Source organism: Oncorhynchus kisutch, linkage group LG27 (assembly GCF_002021735.2).
Source record: "Oncorhynchus kisutch isolate 150728-3 linkage group LG27, Okis_V2, whole genome shotgun sequence".
Classification (NCBI taxonomy): domain Eukaryota; kingdom Metazoa; phylum Chordata; class Actinopteri; order Salmoniformes; family Salmonidae; genus Oncorhynchus; species Oncorhynchus kisutch.
In genome coordinates this window covers 25,829,804-25,845,137 of record NC_034200.2, presented here as the reverse complement: position 1 = coordinate 25,845,137, position 15,334 = coordinate 25,829,804, and the positions used below count along the sequence as shown (strand labels likewise).

Sequence of the window (15,334 nt, the reverse complement as noted above, 5' to 3'; positions counted from 1 at the left end):
CCTGGTCAAAAGTAGTCCAATATACAGTGAATAGGATGCCATTTCAGACACAACCTGGGTTCCTGTTGCATAAGTGTGCTAAATTGATGGAATGGCTGTGTTTTATGCAAGACTAATCCACACTGTCAGCCCATTTAGAGTTGCCCCACGTCTCAGCTAGCTAACGAAAATTATAACCAAAAGGGCCTCTCTCAGCTCTGGCACACCCCGGGTCAGTTGGCCTACAGCCAGCCCAGCATGCTCTCTGTCTGGGTTGCCGCCAGGTCATATCCCTCTGCTGCTGACTAACACCTCAGACCTCTTCATCAGCAGCAACAGCACCCCCAGGTCTCTCCACCCATCACAGTAGACATTTGTTGTATTCAAACAAGATGATAAGAAAAAACTATGAATAAATGACACAAGGCAGAAAGCATATTTTTCCTTTTAACACCACTCATAGCAACTCCTTTGCAGCTTGTCATTGACTGTTCAGTTCTGTGGTATATTGTTCTGTAATCTACTGGCTGCGTCTGGGTCTGCCTGCCAGGGGAAGGGATACAGTAGAGCTGTGTGCATACCAAATGGCACCCTATTCCCTTTATAGTGCACTACTTTTAACCAGGGCCCAATAGTGCACTATATAGGGTGCTGTTTGGGCCACTGTAGGAGTTAGAGGACCTCCCTGCATTCCTGGCAATTCTTTATTCAGAATTGACCAAAAAAGGCTCTTCAAGGTACTCCATTTCAGTACAAGGCTATCTTCGAGGGACTTTTCTCACTCTTGAGTATGAAGTTGGCCTAGCTTTGTGGTTTGAGTTAATTCTATTCAATTATTTAAGGTAGTACCAATACCTAAGGTAGTACCTGTTGTTTGAGCATGAAACCCACATTTCCTGGTGATGTTGAGGTGTTGTTGTGGTGCTGTTGAGGTGTTGTTGTTGAGGTGTTGTTGAGGTGTTCTGGAGGTGTTGTTGAGGTGTTGTTGTTGAGGTGTTATTGAGCTGTTGTTGTTGAGCTGTTGTTGAGGTGTTGTTGTTATGGTGCTGTTGAGGTGTTGTTGTGGTGGTGTTGTTGTGTTGGTGTTGTTGTTGTTGAGGTGTTGTTGAGGTTGTGGTGTTGTTGTGGTGGTGTTGTTGAGGTGTTGTTGTGGTGGTGTTGAGGTGTTATGGTGTTGTTGTGGTGTTGTTGTTGTTGAGGTGCTGTTGAGGTGTTATGGTGTTGTTGTGGTGTTGTTGTTAAGGTGCTGTTGAGGTGTTGTTGTGGTGTTGTTGTTGTTGTTGTTGAGGTGTTGTTGTGGTGCTGTTGAGGTGTTGAGGTGTTGTTGTTGTTGAGGTGCTGTTGCCTCTGGAAAAGTAACTCTGTGAGGGCTGGAGTAGCGTTCAATGGTATCAAATGTCTCTTCAAGGTACTCCATTTCAGTACAAGGCTATCTTCAAGGGACTTTTCTCACTCTTGAGTATGAAGTTGGCCTAGCTTTGTGGTTTGAGTTAATTCTATTCAATTATTTAAGGTAGTACCAATAGTCCTGTTGTTTGAGCATGAAACCCCCATTTCCTGGTGCTGTTGAGGTGTTGTTGTGGTGCTGTTGAGGTGGTGTTGTTGAGGTGTTGTTGTTGAGGTGTTCTGGAGGTGTTGTTGAGGTGTTGTTGTTGAGGTGTTATTGAGCTGTTGTTGAGCTGTTGTTGAGGTGTTGTTGTTATGGTGTTGTTGTGTTGGTGTTGTTGTGTTGTTGTTGTTGTTGAGGTGTTGTGGTGTTGTTGTTGTGGTGTTGTTGAGGTGTTGTTGTGGTGGTGTTGTTGAGGTGTTGTTGTTGAGGTGCTGTTGAGGTGTTGTTGTGGTGTTGTTGTTGTGGTGTTGTTGTTAAGGTGCTGTTGAGGTGTTGTTGTGGTGGTGTTGTTGTTGTTATTGAGGTGTTGTTGTGGTGCTGTTGAGGTGTTGTGGTGCTGTTGAGGTGTTGTTGTTGTGGTGTTGTTGTTGAGGTGCTGTTGCCTCTGGAAAAGTAACTCTGTGAGGGCTAGAGTAGCGTTCAATGGTATCAAAAGTATATTTTGACACATTGCAGACATTATCATGGAGACTTCATTATGATACAGTCCAAATGAATGGTAGCTATAGTGGCTTATTAGTATCCTTCAGTACCTTTTTCTCCATCAGGGTAATTTACCATACTATAGCATATGTATAACATATGAGTGTAACTATTTGTTTGATGTGAGACATGAACGCCCATCCGTAGCTCATATACAGTGGGGCAAAAAAGTATTTAGTCAGCCACCAATTGTGCAAGTTCTCCCACTTAAAAATATGAGAGAGGCCTGTAATTTTCATCATAGGTACACTTCAACTATGACAGACAAAATGAGGGAAAAAAATCCAGAAAATCACATTGTATAATTTTTTATGAATTTATTTGCAAATTATGGTGGAAAATAAGTATTTGGTCACCTACAAACAGATTTCTGACTCTCACAGACCTGTAACTTCTTCTTTAAGAGGCCCTCTGTCCTCCACTCGTTACCTGTATTAATGTCACCTGTTTGAACTTGTTATCAGTATAAAAGACACCTGTCCACAACCTCAAACAGTCTCTCATTTTGTCTGTCATAGTTGATGTGTACCTATGATGAAAATTACAGGCCTCTCTCATCTTTTTAAGTGGGAGAACTTGCACAATTGGTGGCTGACTAAATACTTTTTTGCCCCACTGTACCAAGGCCGTGATGTAGATAATGCCCTGAATCGCAAAGCATGAATCATTCTTCAATGTCTCTGTGAGAGTGAAGAGAAACAAACAACAATTTATATATGAGTACTAGAGGGGACAGCAGATAACACAAACAACACACAGGGCTCTGGTCAAAAGTAGTGCACTATGGAATAGGGAATAAGCTGTCAATAGCACCCTATTCCCTGTACCGGGGCCCTAAAGTGAAGGGAATAGGGTGTTATATTCAGTAACTGACAGAGTGATTGTCTTTGTTTTCTCAGAGCTGAACATGGAGTACAACCCCTCTGACCATCCTCGGGCCAGCACAATATTCCTCAGCAAATCTCAGACGGATGGTGAGTGGCTCTCAATCAATCAATCAAAAATTACGAATCTTTGACGTCACTCAACGGGTGCATTTAACTTGGACATACTGGTAGGCCCTGTACTCCACGTTCAGGACTTTAGCTAAAACCAGGATTGCGTCCCAAATGGCACTCTATTGAAATGGCACTCTATTCCCTACATAGTGCACTAGTTTTGACCAGAGCCCTATGGACCCTGGTCAAAAATAGTGCACTATATAGGGAACAGGGTGCCATTGGGGACGTATCAGGGTTTCTTCCTGACCATGTGACCTGACCAAGAAAACACACAGGTTTATCAGGGAAAACTAATGGATACTGGCAATACAGTATAACCTCTGTATTATAAAGTAGGATATTCCCAGATCACAAGACTGCTTCCAGTGAACACAGCCAGCTCAGCTCTGTGTGGTAATGTATGCCTAGCTCTGGGGTGTTTCCCTAGAAGTATTACAGTATCTACAGCCTCTGGGATTCTCATCCTATCACACTGTTTTTCACAGATAAATCTTTCCATTTTACTAGGAAGGATTTTAGAACAACACAGTGATTCTGGGAACTTTGAGTCATGCTTAGCTATGTTATACTGTAACAAGGCAGTATTAGCATAGCAGGTTAAGTGACACGATTGTTCAGGATAGAAGCTACATTTGATACATACTATTGTATTAAAGTGAGAGCCAGTGATAGTTGTGTGTTTGAGTTGAACTGGTAAATTAAGTAGATAGCTTTTGGTTTGTTTTTCAGTGGACTTGTCCAGCAAAAGTGGTGAGTAGTGTATATGTACAGTAATACTGAGTGCTGCTGTTTCCCCCTAGCTGTGGAGTAATGTCTGCCTCTAATACTCTCTGTTCATAACCAGTCACCAGCCTTAACCATAATGAATCATCTCTGATAGTGTGATATTAACCACTTTGTCCTCTTTGTGCACACTTGGATACGCTTCTCACTGTACAGTATGTTGCAAATAACGCATGTAGGGTCCATAGAAGCGTTGCTGTTTCAGTGCAGAATGTCTTGCTGAACATGCTGAAACGCTCATCTACCATTGTGATTTTTTCTATAGCTTACGCAATCTCTAGGACAGTGGTATTGTAACTTTTTCAGCGGGAACCACATTTTTTCCACCAGAATTTCTGGGGACCCCATTTTTTGGGCCACGAATTTCTCGCAAACCCACCCCATCCCAAATCTAATGACAAAACCTTAAAATCTGTACATTTAGATTTTTACATCAACAAATAACCTTAAACTCATTACATTTTCATCTCTTATCAACCAATATATATATTTACTCAAGAACATTTTATTTTTCAAAATGTATCTTTCTCAAAAACATTTGTATATTGTCCCATAAAATAACCTGTACTCTTAATTTTTTATAAAAACAAAATATCAACATTTTGGCGACCACACTGCAGTTCGTGACCCCGACATTGAATACCCCCGCTCTAGGACAATGCTGATAACAAAGGATAAAAGCCTTTCTCAATCTTTCTCTTCTTATCTCTGTTTAGTGCGTGAAAAAAGAAAGAGCCTCTTCATCAATCATGTGAGTATTAAATACGTATTAAATATAGATTCAGGCTAATATATTATTTCCTTATATTGGACAGTTATATAACGGATTCATAATAATGTATGAATTGCCCATGGTAATTCTTTATATTGTTTTACAAGTTAACACACATTGACGAGTCAAAGGTAAGGTACAACATTATTTATGTGTGTCCTCCATGGATCCATTTCATTGCTACTCATGTGACATCATGTTAAATTCATATAGTTAGAGCTGACTTGCATCATTCATGGTAACGTGTTAGGGGTGAAGGACCCTCTGCATTATTGACAATGATTAGCAATCTTTAAATAGTGAATACACAATTATGTCTTAATTTGCCACGCATGTCCATCGCATGCTACATTTGAGGAGGTAGCCTCAGTAGAAACCTTCTTTAAGGTATCAATATGCCCTCTAGTAACAACATGCCCTCGACTAATGGTCAGCTTCTATAATTGCAGCAATGTAGAGATGTGTATTTGTAATTCTATTTCATTATTATAGCATGGATCAACTAGAAGAAAACACAGCTCCTGTTCCACCATCTTCCTGGATGACAACACAGTCAGTCAGCCCAATCTTAAATTCACCATTAAATGGTGAGTGTATGTCCCAGGTCCGTTTACATGGGTTGACCTATGGGACAGACAGAAAGTACTGGTTGTGACAAATGCTTTAACAGCTACCCTTCTTTCTTTACAGTGTATCTCTTGCAATATATTACCATATCAAGAATAGGTAAGAATACTCTATCACTGTGAGCAAGCAATGCCTTGAATGGAGAGTTTGCTTAGCTAGTGTAACAACCCAGTACAACATTTGACCTTTGAGCGTTCCTGCATGACCTGTTTCAGGGACACAGATGGAGGAATGCGGCAAGACATTTTTGACGAGAAGCTTCACCCTCTCTCGGTAACGGTCAATGCAATCAGTTCCTGTATTCATATTGACCCACTATGTGTGTGTGTGTGTGTATGCCTTTATGTATGAATCTATACATTTAGTGTTATACAGTGACCATGTTCGTATTGCCTTCATGTTCTTCTACTCTCTCAGAAATCTGAAGTGCCGTCTGACTATGACAAACACGACCCCGAGCAGAAACAGATCTACCGCTTCGTCCGGACGCTGTTCAGCGCTGCTCAGCTCACTGCAGAATGTGCCATTGTTACACTGGTAAAGGAGGGGGACTGGTTGACTCCATTGTTTGCGTCCCAAATGGCACCTGACCCTATACCCTACATAGTGCACTACTTTTGACCAGGTAGCTTACCAATGGGACACTTGTTTCATCAGAGGTGTCATAAATTAGACCTATATATTTTTTAGAAAAGTTCATTCTCAACTCGTCTGACACCTTCTCAGACAGGGCAGACAGAACTCTCCACCAAGTTATTCTCTCCCCTTTAGCTACAGCCTTTTATGTTTGATCAACTGGTGTCTTGTTGGTTACTGCCTGTCTGTCTATCCTTGGTCAGACACGGGCTTGGAGTGTTCCTGTCTCAGGTTGATCATCATGTCAGTCAGTCTGTCAGAGGCTGTTAACTAGCCTGTGGTTGCTTCCCAAATGTCACCCTTTTCCCTATTTAGTGCACTTCTTTTGACCAAGGCCTATATAGGGAATTGGGATGCAGGCCAATTCTGTCAGAAGAAGCCTCCTAACTAGCCTGTGTCTGTGGGCGGCTGTCAGCCAGTGTCAGAGCCAGTGATATTCACTGACATGAGCAGCAGTGGAGGAAAATTAGGCCAACCGCCAGGGGCCAAAGCCAGTTAGCCACTGTGTCCTCTACTGCACGAATGTACAGTAAAAGGCCTGGGTCTACTACTCTACTGCCAGAGGAACACACAGATGGTCTGCAGCCAGAGCAGAGCTAATGTCAGCATCACAGAAGCACATTCTCCACACACCAAGTGACATTTCGATGCATCAACGTTGTGGCCTTGTCTTAAATTTACACACATCCTTGTCTTCTCTCAGGGGGTAATCCTGAGAGGGCCCTGGGGGCTGAGGGGGAGTAGGGGGAGGAAGGGAGGATGGCCCTGGGGACTGAGGGGGGCTGTGTGGGAGTAGGGGTGAGGGAGAGTGGGATGGATGAGGGATCGGGGGCTGTGTGTGATTAGGGGGGAGGGAGGAGGGATGGGCGGGCTGTGTGTGAATAGGGGGGAGCTGAGGGGGGCTATGTGGGAGTGAGGAGAGGGAGGGAGGGATAGGGGGCTGTATGGGAGTAGGGGTGAGGGATGGAGGAGGGATGGGGGGTGGTGTGCCTCGGGTGAGAAGAGGTGGGTTAAGAGGGATTTCACAGGAGGTTACTGTATGAATCAAGCTTCAGATACGGGTCAGATTTGTAATATGGCTCTGCGTGTGCCACGTATTATCAGGAGAGGAACATACTATTTAGGCAATACGGTGTTATATGGGAAGCAGCCAATATCACAAAGTTAGTTGCCTCAATTACCTCATGACTTTAGTATTCATTTTCCCACTGTGTTTTTCAGGTGTACGTTGAGAGGCTGCTGACGTATGCAGAGATAGACATTGGCCCAGAGAACTGGAAGCGTATGGTACTGGGAGCCATTCTGCTGGCCTCTAAGGTCTGGGATGACCAGGCTGTTTGGAACGTAGACTACTGCCAGATCCTCAAAGACATCACCGTGGAGGACATGTAAGAAGAAAATAAATCAGGGACTCTTCTGCTGGCTAATTTCAGCTGCCCTGTTTTGCTGCTCACATTTAGTGTGTACACAGTGTTTCTGGAAAGCTAAGACTTTACTGACTTACTGTAGGTCTGACACTGGACCACATTGTGAAATCAAAACCATGTACTGTACATTCAACAATTAGTTTTTACACTGATGTTTTGGATATGTGCCCCTAATATGTTGGTGCCGATCTCTAGGACAGTGAGCTGAGTGCCATCAATTGTTGTGAAAAACATATATTCTAAATTTTTTCTCAACAGGAACGAGCTGGAGCGTCAGTTTCTGGAGCTTTTGCAGTTCAACATCAACGTTCCATCAAGTGTTTATGCCAAGTATTACTTTGACCTGCGCTCACTGTCAGAGACCAACAACCTGAGCTTCCCTCTGGAGCCCCTAAGCCGGGACAAAGCCCAGAGACTAGAGGTGAGCCACTGCTCAATTTAGCTGTTTATCAATAACTAGATTTATTTAGAAAGCCCTTTTTACATTAGCAGCTGTCACAAGGTGATTTTACAGTAGCCTGGCCAAGACCTCAAGAGAAGCAGAGGTTATGCAGTGGAGTGTTGGCTGGGTTACTATAGAGCACTTTGTGTCAACTGCTGATCTGAAAATGGCTTGTGTTGATGGCAGCTGATCCTCTGAATAGTCTTGGTTTAACACTTTAACTACATCTTTTAGTCTATGCCTGAAGGGCAGTAACAATTCTGTTCAAGCGAGTTTGTTTATCGATTCATCATGTTTGTTGCTCCTGCAGGCGATCTCAAGGTTATGTGACGACAAGTACAAGGATGCCAGGAGAGCTGCCAAGAAGCGCTCAGCGAGTGTGGACAATCTGGTCGGGGTGCGATGGGTCCCTGCCATCCTTTCCTAACAACCAGGAACATAGACCACACCTGAGACTGGGCCTGAGACTGGGCCTGAGACTGGGCCTGAGGCTGGGCCTGAGGCTGGGATAGAGGCCAGCATGGTAAAATTCCCAAAATTCCCAGGTTTTCCAGAATACCTGATTGGAGGATTCCAGATTTCCTGCTGATTCTGGGAATCATCCAATCTTGATTCCTGGGGAATTTTGGAAAAGTTACCCGAATTCTGCAACCCGAACCTGGATAGACAGACCGACCTTGTCACAGATAGATGCCTTCACAGTGCCTCCGCTCCTGTAACACGGGGAAGAGCTCTCTATAGGACTGGTGGTTCACTGACTGTTAAGAGTAAGAAAAATGAAAGCTTCTTTGTGATACAACATAATGATGACTGTTAAGAGATCTCATGACATCACAGTTTTCTGTGGACAGAAGCAGCCAGGTGACCATCAAGACCATCAGAAGTAGCCAGCCAACCATCACTGTGGAAACATTAGCTTTATGCGTTGTAGCAGCAAACCAACAGAGAAGTTGTCAGAAAACAGTGTCATTTGACCTCTTTTCCTGGGTCGGACCAAACGAAAGAAAAAGGACTGAAACGGTTGGATGACCTGTTTTCCGTTGAAAAGGTTTTGCTATGGCGTGCACTAATGAATACGATCATGGGTCCTAGACTGTCCAAGCTGGCGTGGCACGACAGACAGTTGGTTGCCTTTGGAGATGGTTCTGTAACTTTTGGTGAAAGGGTTTATATTCATTTTGTGTTCATAAGGTTGTTTTCACTGCCTACTGCTATAGCCGACCAAACCCAGTACCTGCAGACATAATTTGATCAGGTAAAACAGCATTCTAGCTGTGCAGGCGTTTCGACTGGAGATCTACATTCAAATTCCAGAAACATTTAGTTCTTAATGAACACATTTATTTTGTTCATGTTCAAACAAGTTGACCATATTACTTTACTACCCACTGGGCAGAAACTGGTTGAATCAACATGGTTTCCACATAATTTCAACAAAACAAATCAATGTGATGACGTTGAATCAATGTGGAAAACTGATTGGATTTGAAAAAAAGTATTTTTTTCACTGAACTTTTAACCTAAACTTTTAATGTAAATAAGAAATAGACGTTGACCTGACGTCTGTGCCCAGTGGGTACCTTTCCACTAGTATATCTCCCTAGTTACCGTACATCCCAATACTCAGAATGTTATATTCAGATCTGCAGCTAAATTCACCAATGATTTACTACATGGCCAAATGTATGTGGACACCCCTTCAAATTCGTGGATTCGGCTATTTCAGACACATCTCTGGATGACAGGTGTATAGAATTGAGCACACAGACAAACATTGGCAGTAGAATGGCCTTACTGAAAAGCTCAGTGACTTTCAATGTGGCACCGTCATAAGAAGCCACCTTTCCAACAATTCAGTTCGTCAAATTTCTGCCCTGTTAGAGCTTCCTTGGGCAACTTTAAGTGCTGTTATTGTGAAGTGGAAACATCAAGGAGCAACAACGGCTCATCCACAAAGTGGTAGGCCACACAACCTCACAGAAAGGGACCGCTAAGTGCTGAAGCGCGTAATGCGTAAGAATCGTCTGTCCTCGGTTGTAACATTCACTACTGATTTCCAAACTGCCCCTGGAAGAACGTCAGCACAAGAACTCGTCAGGAGCTTCATGAAATGGGTTTCCATGGCCGAACAGCCGCAAACAAGCCTAAGATCACCATGCGCAATGCCAAGCGTCGGCTGGAGTGGTGTAAAGCTCACCGCCATTGGACTCTGGAGCAGTGGAAATGTGTTCTCCTGAGGAATTAATCACATTTCACCATCTGGCAGTCCAACGGACGAATCTGGGTTTGGCGAATGCCAGGAGAACACTACCTGCCCGAATGCATAGTGCCAACTGTTAAGTTTGGTGGAGGAGGAATAATGGTCTTGGGCTGTTTTTCATGGTTCGGGCTAGGCCCCTTAGTTCCAGTGAAGGGAAATCTTAACGCTACAGCATACAATGACATTCTAGACGATTCTGTGCTTCTAACTTTGTGGCAACAGTTTGGAGAAGGTCCTTTCCTGTTTCAGAATAACAATGCTCCCGTGTACAAAGCGAGGTCCATACAGAAATGGTTTGTCGAGATCAGTGTGGAAGAACTTGACTGGCTTGCACAGAGCCCTGACCTCAACCTCATCGAACACCTTTGGGATGAATTGGAACGCGACTGAGAGCCAGGCCTATTCAAGAAGAGTGGAGGCTGTTATAGCAGCAAATCGTGGACCAACATTAATGCCCATGATAAATATGTGTCCACATACCTTTGGCCATGTGAGTGATACTTTTGGCAATGTGAGTGATTTAGCTACTGTGAATGTGTCATCCACAGGATTCAAAGTAGGTTATATTGACAAGAAGGTGACCAATGAAAGGATAGAAATGGGTTATCATACTTGATACACCCTGTGAAGCATGACTTGTGTTTTTTGTTTTAGAACTCGATGTTTTAAGCTACAATATTTCTTTATTTGTTTAAGAACATAAACCTGAACACTGAGCCAACTTCTATATAACATAGCTCCTCCAAACGTTATACAGTTTGATTTTGTAATAATTAATAAATATATTCATATTGTTATATTCATGATCAACTTTTATTTGTGTTTTTTCATTTGTCAAGAAGACCCTACTGACAACTGAAGCACTACAATTGTATGAATTATTTTGAAAAAAAACTATACAGTGTATAATCAAGTATTAAAGTGATGATGCGATCATTAACTTCATTTAGAAATATTTATATGAAGGCGTTGATCCATGTTTGTAATAAAAGAAAATGTATTTTGATGTTGATTCATTTATTTTTGGGTGAAAACTATTGGTACAGTTTAGAACACACATGAAAGTGTAAAATACACTTATTTCCAAAGCGTTTGTCTGACTGTTGTATTAGTTTATGTTTATATGTGGAGAACTTGTTAGATCACGTGTGTATGCTAATCATTAAATCCCCCTATTAGCAGTCTATTTGTAGCCAATGTGGAATTGCGAGCTAGTTGGCTGTGTGCTAGAAGAGGGACAGAAGCCATACTGTTACATATCCAACATGTAGCAGCTGTCGTCTTGACATGACCATTAAAATGGCTTCATGGAGATGTAGTCTCGCGTTACCATGTCCCCAAAAATGCATCCTAATAGCACCCAATCCCTATGTAGTCCACTACTTTTGACTAGGGCCCATACGGCTCGGGTAAAAAGCAGTGCACTATATAGGAAATAGCGTGCCATTTGGGATGCACACCAAGTATCATTAATCACTCTGCTATTTCCGAACGAATGTGAGGAAGCCTGTGTATTGAGGTTAATGGACAGGAGGCCAAGATCACCACCATTTGGGCACAAAGCTACAATTCTCATTATTGTCCTTTAACCTGGTCACCTCAATTCGAATAACATTCTATAATCACGATGCTTCTTTTATGTACACCCGTCCAGTTGTCTTAGTTCAGTGTATTTTGTTGAAATATCCTAGCAATGCTTTGATGGTAACATGATTTGGATGTGATAATAATAGCAGAGAGAGGACCCTGCCTGGCATCACTGTGCTGTTTATAACACTTGAGAGAGATCTATAGTCTAGTAGACATACACTCTGGGGAACTGAGAACTTACTCTGGAGCCACTTCTCTACAACCAAATGAGGTACTTGGATTTGAATTGAAGTGAATTGATTGAGTTGAATTGAACTGGATTGATTGGACTGCAATGGACCCTTGCTGAGTAATCTGGATTGGATCAAGGTATACAGACAGGATCTCTATGGGATGAGTTGCTTGTTGTTTTTATCATGGAGAAGACGGGCCTAATGGAAATACTCTTCATTACTTTCAATCACAACGTCACTTTTCTGGGTAGGTTTTCCTTTCCGCCATGTGGACATACTGTACTGTATGTAGATGAGCCTGTAGATGCTGTATGTATAGGATAGTTCATGTTACTAACATGAAGCTTTTTTCCAAGAGTATCTAACACTAAAATAATGTTTGTTTTACTTGCAATGACTGTGATATGTGGTTGTCTTACCTACCTTAGTTGAATGCACTGACTGGAAGCTGCTCTGGATAAGAGCATCTGCTAAATGACCAAAATGTAAATGTTTAAATGTGTGTGAGTGAATATTGAATTGATTTGCAGGGAAGACATGGTTGATCTTGATGGTGGTCCTGAGGTTACTCATCCTCCTGTTCTCTGGCTATCCCCTCTTCCGGGACGAGCAGGAGCACTTTGTGTGCAACACCATCCAGCCAGGCTGTACCAACGTCTGCTTTGACAGTTTTGCTCCCCTCTCCCTCTTCCGCTTCTGGCAGTTCCAACTGATCATGCTCTGTCTCCCTCACCTGATGTTCATCTCTTATATCATCCACAAAGTATCGTCAACTCTCCGTATCAGAGGGAACTATTTCTCTGGGAGCAGAAGTCAGACCGGAGCAGGCACTCTGTGCACCCCTCTACACGCTCTACCAAAAGGAACACCTAACTTTGTAAGTGCCTATCTTCTGGATGTGATACTGCGGATTCTGCTGGAGGCAGCGTTCAGTGCCGGACAGTACTACCTCTATGGCTTCTCTGTCCCCAGGAGCTTCCAGTGTTATGAATTTCCCTGTACGTCCATGGTGGAGTGCTACATATCCAGCCCCACAGAGAAGACCATCATGCTCAACTTCATGCTGGCGGCTGCCTCCCTGTCTCTGCTACTGAACTTGGCAGATCTTGTGTGCTCTGTGCAATGGATGGTGAAACAGAGGACCAGGAGAAAGGGCAGACGGTTGATGAAAGGTGGGGTTGGGGAGGACATGGAAGTCCTGTACAACCAGAACCACAAGACCCCCAAAACTGTCCTCAAGAGAGGACAAAGTCACATGGACAAACCAACCTTGAACTGTAACCCAAACGGTGACCTTTCACACAGAAGAGTCAGAATAAATGATGAGACTCACGTTAGGGTGGCTGCCCAACCACTGCAGGGGAGCAGGCTGCCGCGGAGGGATGCAAAGATTGAGCCGCCATTTCACCCCATTCCTATGGGGGCTCCATGGAGCGGGCACTTCGTTCATCCCAACCACATCTCCCGTTCATCTTCCGTCCCTCTCTCCCGACAGTTAGAGAGAGACCCAGTAGTAGTGTCACGCCAATTTACACCCTCACAAATGTACAGTGGTCGGAGGCATGGCCAGTCCACCATGGTAGACGCAACACTCCTGGAGCAGCATCATGATAGTGCAGAATCCCGTGATAGGCTCCTGGACGACGTCAACCTGCAGGAAGTAAGGGGCTCCTCAAGCTCTTCCAGTGATTCTTCTTCCTCATCAGATGCTCAGTAAAGTAGATTGTTTTATTTAACCCTATGTAATTCTATGCAAGGCAGCAACACAACAATGGGAGAGCTGTGTTTTTTAGTTCAACAACTCTGATGATTTACTCATTACATACACTTAAATTCATTTTTCCCCAAATTGTAATAATAGGCTACATTGCATTTTGCTGCTGTGACTTCACACTTTCAGCTCTACAAACAGAATGTGTTCACTGTATGTGTTAGCTAACAGAATTATAATGGGTGATCCAAATAATGCCAGTTAGTTGACCTTCAAGAGCAATGATGGCTGCACTCCGCTGTTGTTCAGCTCACACAGTCTTTCATTGGGTTCCCAAACAACAGTCAGACAAGACTGACATGCCCCGACTCATCAGAAGACCACTTGGGGAACTGAGGGAAACAAAGAAACATTACTCCTCTACCAGGGTGGCAGGAAGCCTAGCGGTTAAGAGCATTGGGCCAGGAACCGAAAGGTCAAATCCCTGAGCCGACTAGGTGAAGAATATGTTGATGTGCCCTTGAGCAAGGCACTTAACCCAAATGGCTCCTGTATGTCACTCTGAATAACAGTGTCTGCTAAATTAATAAATTGTAAATGTCAGGGGAGGCTTTACAGGAGGCCAGTGATGGAAAAGTTGAGGGTAATGCAAGCCCACCTACTGTCAACAATGCTGTGGATGTCAGCTCAAGTGTAAATTACATTTAAAAGTCAAACACAATGCGCTGCTCTACAACGTGCCTTGGATTCAATCCTGGCCGAAGCCTTCGTGTGGTTTTGAGTGTAGGGGAGAGCCATTTGTTACATTCAGCATCACCCCTTCAAGGGAAATATAGTTTTCTTTCTAACAAAGATATTTACATATATTTCAGTATGTTGTGCATCCCTGGAAATAATTTAAAAAACAGTTTTGAAAACATACACTTTATATACAAAAGTATGTGGACCCCTTCAAATGACTGGATTTGGCTATTTCAGCCACACCGTTGCTGTATAAAATCAAGCACACAGTCATGCAATCGCTATAGACACACATTGGCAGTAGATTGGCTGAAGTGCTCAGTGACTTTCAACATGGCACTGTCATAGGATTGACATTTTAGTCATTTAGCAGATGCTCTTATCCAGGGCAACTTACAGTAAGTAGTGAGTGAAGACATTTTCATACTGGTCCCCCGTGGGAATCAAACCCATAACCCTGGCATTGAAATCACCATGCTCTACCAACTAAGCTACAAAGGATGCTATCTTTTCAACAAGTCAGTTGGTCAAATTTCTGCCCTGCTAGAGCTGCGCCAGTCAACAGTAAGCGCTGTTATTGTGAATACGGCAATAACGGCTCAGCCGCGACGTGGTAGACCACGTAAGCTCACAGGATGGGACCGCCGAATGCAGAGGCGCGTAGCAGGTAAAAATCATCTGTCCTCGGTTGCAACAATCATTACTGAGTTCCAAACTGCCTCTGGAAGCAACGTCAGCACAAGAACTGTTTGTCGAGAACTTCATGAAATGGGTTTCCATGGCCGAGAAGCCGCACACAAGCCTAAGATCACCATGCACAATGCCAAGCGTCGGCTGGAGTGGTATAAAGAACGTCCACATACTTTAGTAGTGTATCTTTTCCAAAGAAAGTGGTCTCTTGGAACAACTTACTCCGGGTAATTGGGTGATGATGCTGGTAGGTCAAAAGTTAATTAAAGGAATGGGGTTGTGGTATATGCATCTTAAATGTATGCCTACATTCAGATATAGTTGTCTGGGACAGGGATGTTGTTTCGTTG

General features: G+C 43.3%; 2 protein-coding genes across 5 annotated transcripts in view; both read left to right on the top strand.

Annotated features, from left to right (window-relative positions):
• The window catches only part of LOC109872316 (cyclin-Y), a 32,683-nt gene extending 21,658 nt beyond the window's left edge, over positions 1-11,025 (top strand). The window contains exons 3-13 of one of the 4 annotated variants that reach the window (XM_020463507.2): positions 2,971-3,045; positions 3,802-3,822; positions 4,572-4,606; positions 4,735-4,758; positions 5,120-5,214; positions 5,318-5,353; positions 5,470-5,527; positions 5,672-5,791; positions 7,112-7,278; positions 7,576-7,738; positions 8,070-9,537. In XM_020463507.2, coding sequence (XP_020319096.1) covers positions 2,971-3,045; positions 3,802-3,822; positions 4,572-4,606; positions 4,735-4,758; positions 5,120-5,214; positions 5,318-5,353; positions 5,470-5,527; positions 5,672-5,791; positions 7,112-7,278; positions 7,576-7,738; positions 8,070-8,186 — 911 coding nt within the window. In that variant the 3' untranslated portion in view covers positions 8,187-9,537. Of the gene's footprint in view, positions 1-2,970; positions 3,046-3,801; positions 3,823-4,571; positions 4,607-4,734; positions 4,759-5,119; positions 5,215-5,317; positions 5,354-5,469; positions 5,528-5,671; positions 5,792-7,111; positions 7,279-7,575; positions 7,739-8,069 lie in introns of all 4 variants that reach the window. The other 3 variants (XM_020463510.2, XM_031807165.1, XM_020463511.2) reach the window with 3 other exon arrangements.
• Positions 11,026-11,514: 489 nt separating this feature from the next.
• On the top strand, positions 11,515-14,505 carry LOC109872312 (gap junction delta-4 protein-like). The gene is made up of 2 exons (XM_020463504.2): positions 11,515-12,089; positions 12,373-14,505. The coding sequence occupies exons 1-2, from the start codon at positions 12,026-12,028 to the stop codon at positions 13,557-13,559; spliced, it is 1,251 nt and encodes a 416-aa protein (XP_020319093.1). The 5' UTR covers positions 11,515-12,025; the 3' UTR covers positions 13,560-14,505.
• Positions 14,506-15,334: the final 829 nt, after the last annotated feature.

Coding starts and splice junctions, on each gene's coding strand:
- LOC109872312 (XM_020463504.2), top strand. CDS start 12,026: ATGGAGAAGACGGGCCTAATGGAAATACTCTTCATTACTTTCAATCAC. Junction 12,090..12,372: donor TCACAACGTCACTTTTCTGG/GTAGGTTTTCCT, acceptor ATTGATTTGCAG/GGAAGACATGGTTGATCTTG.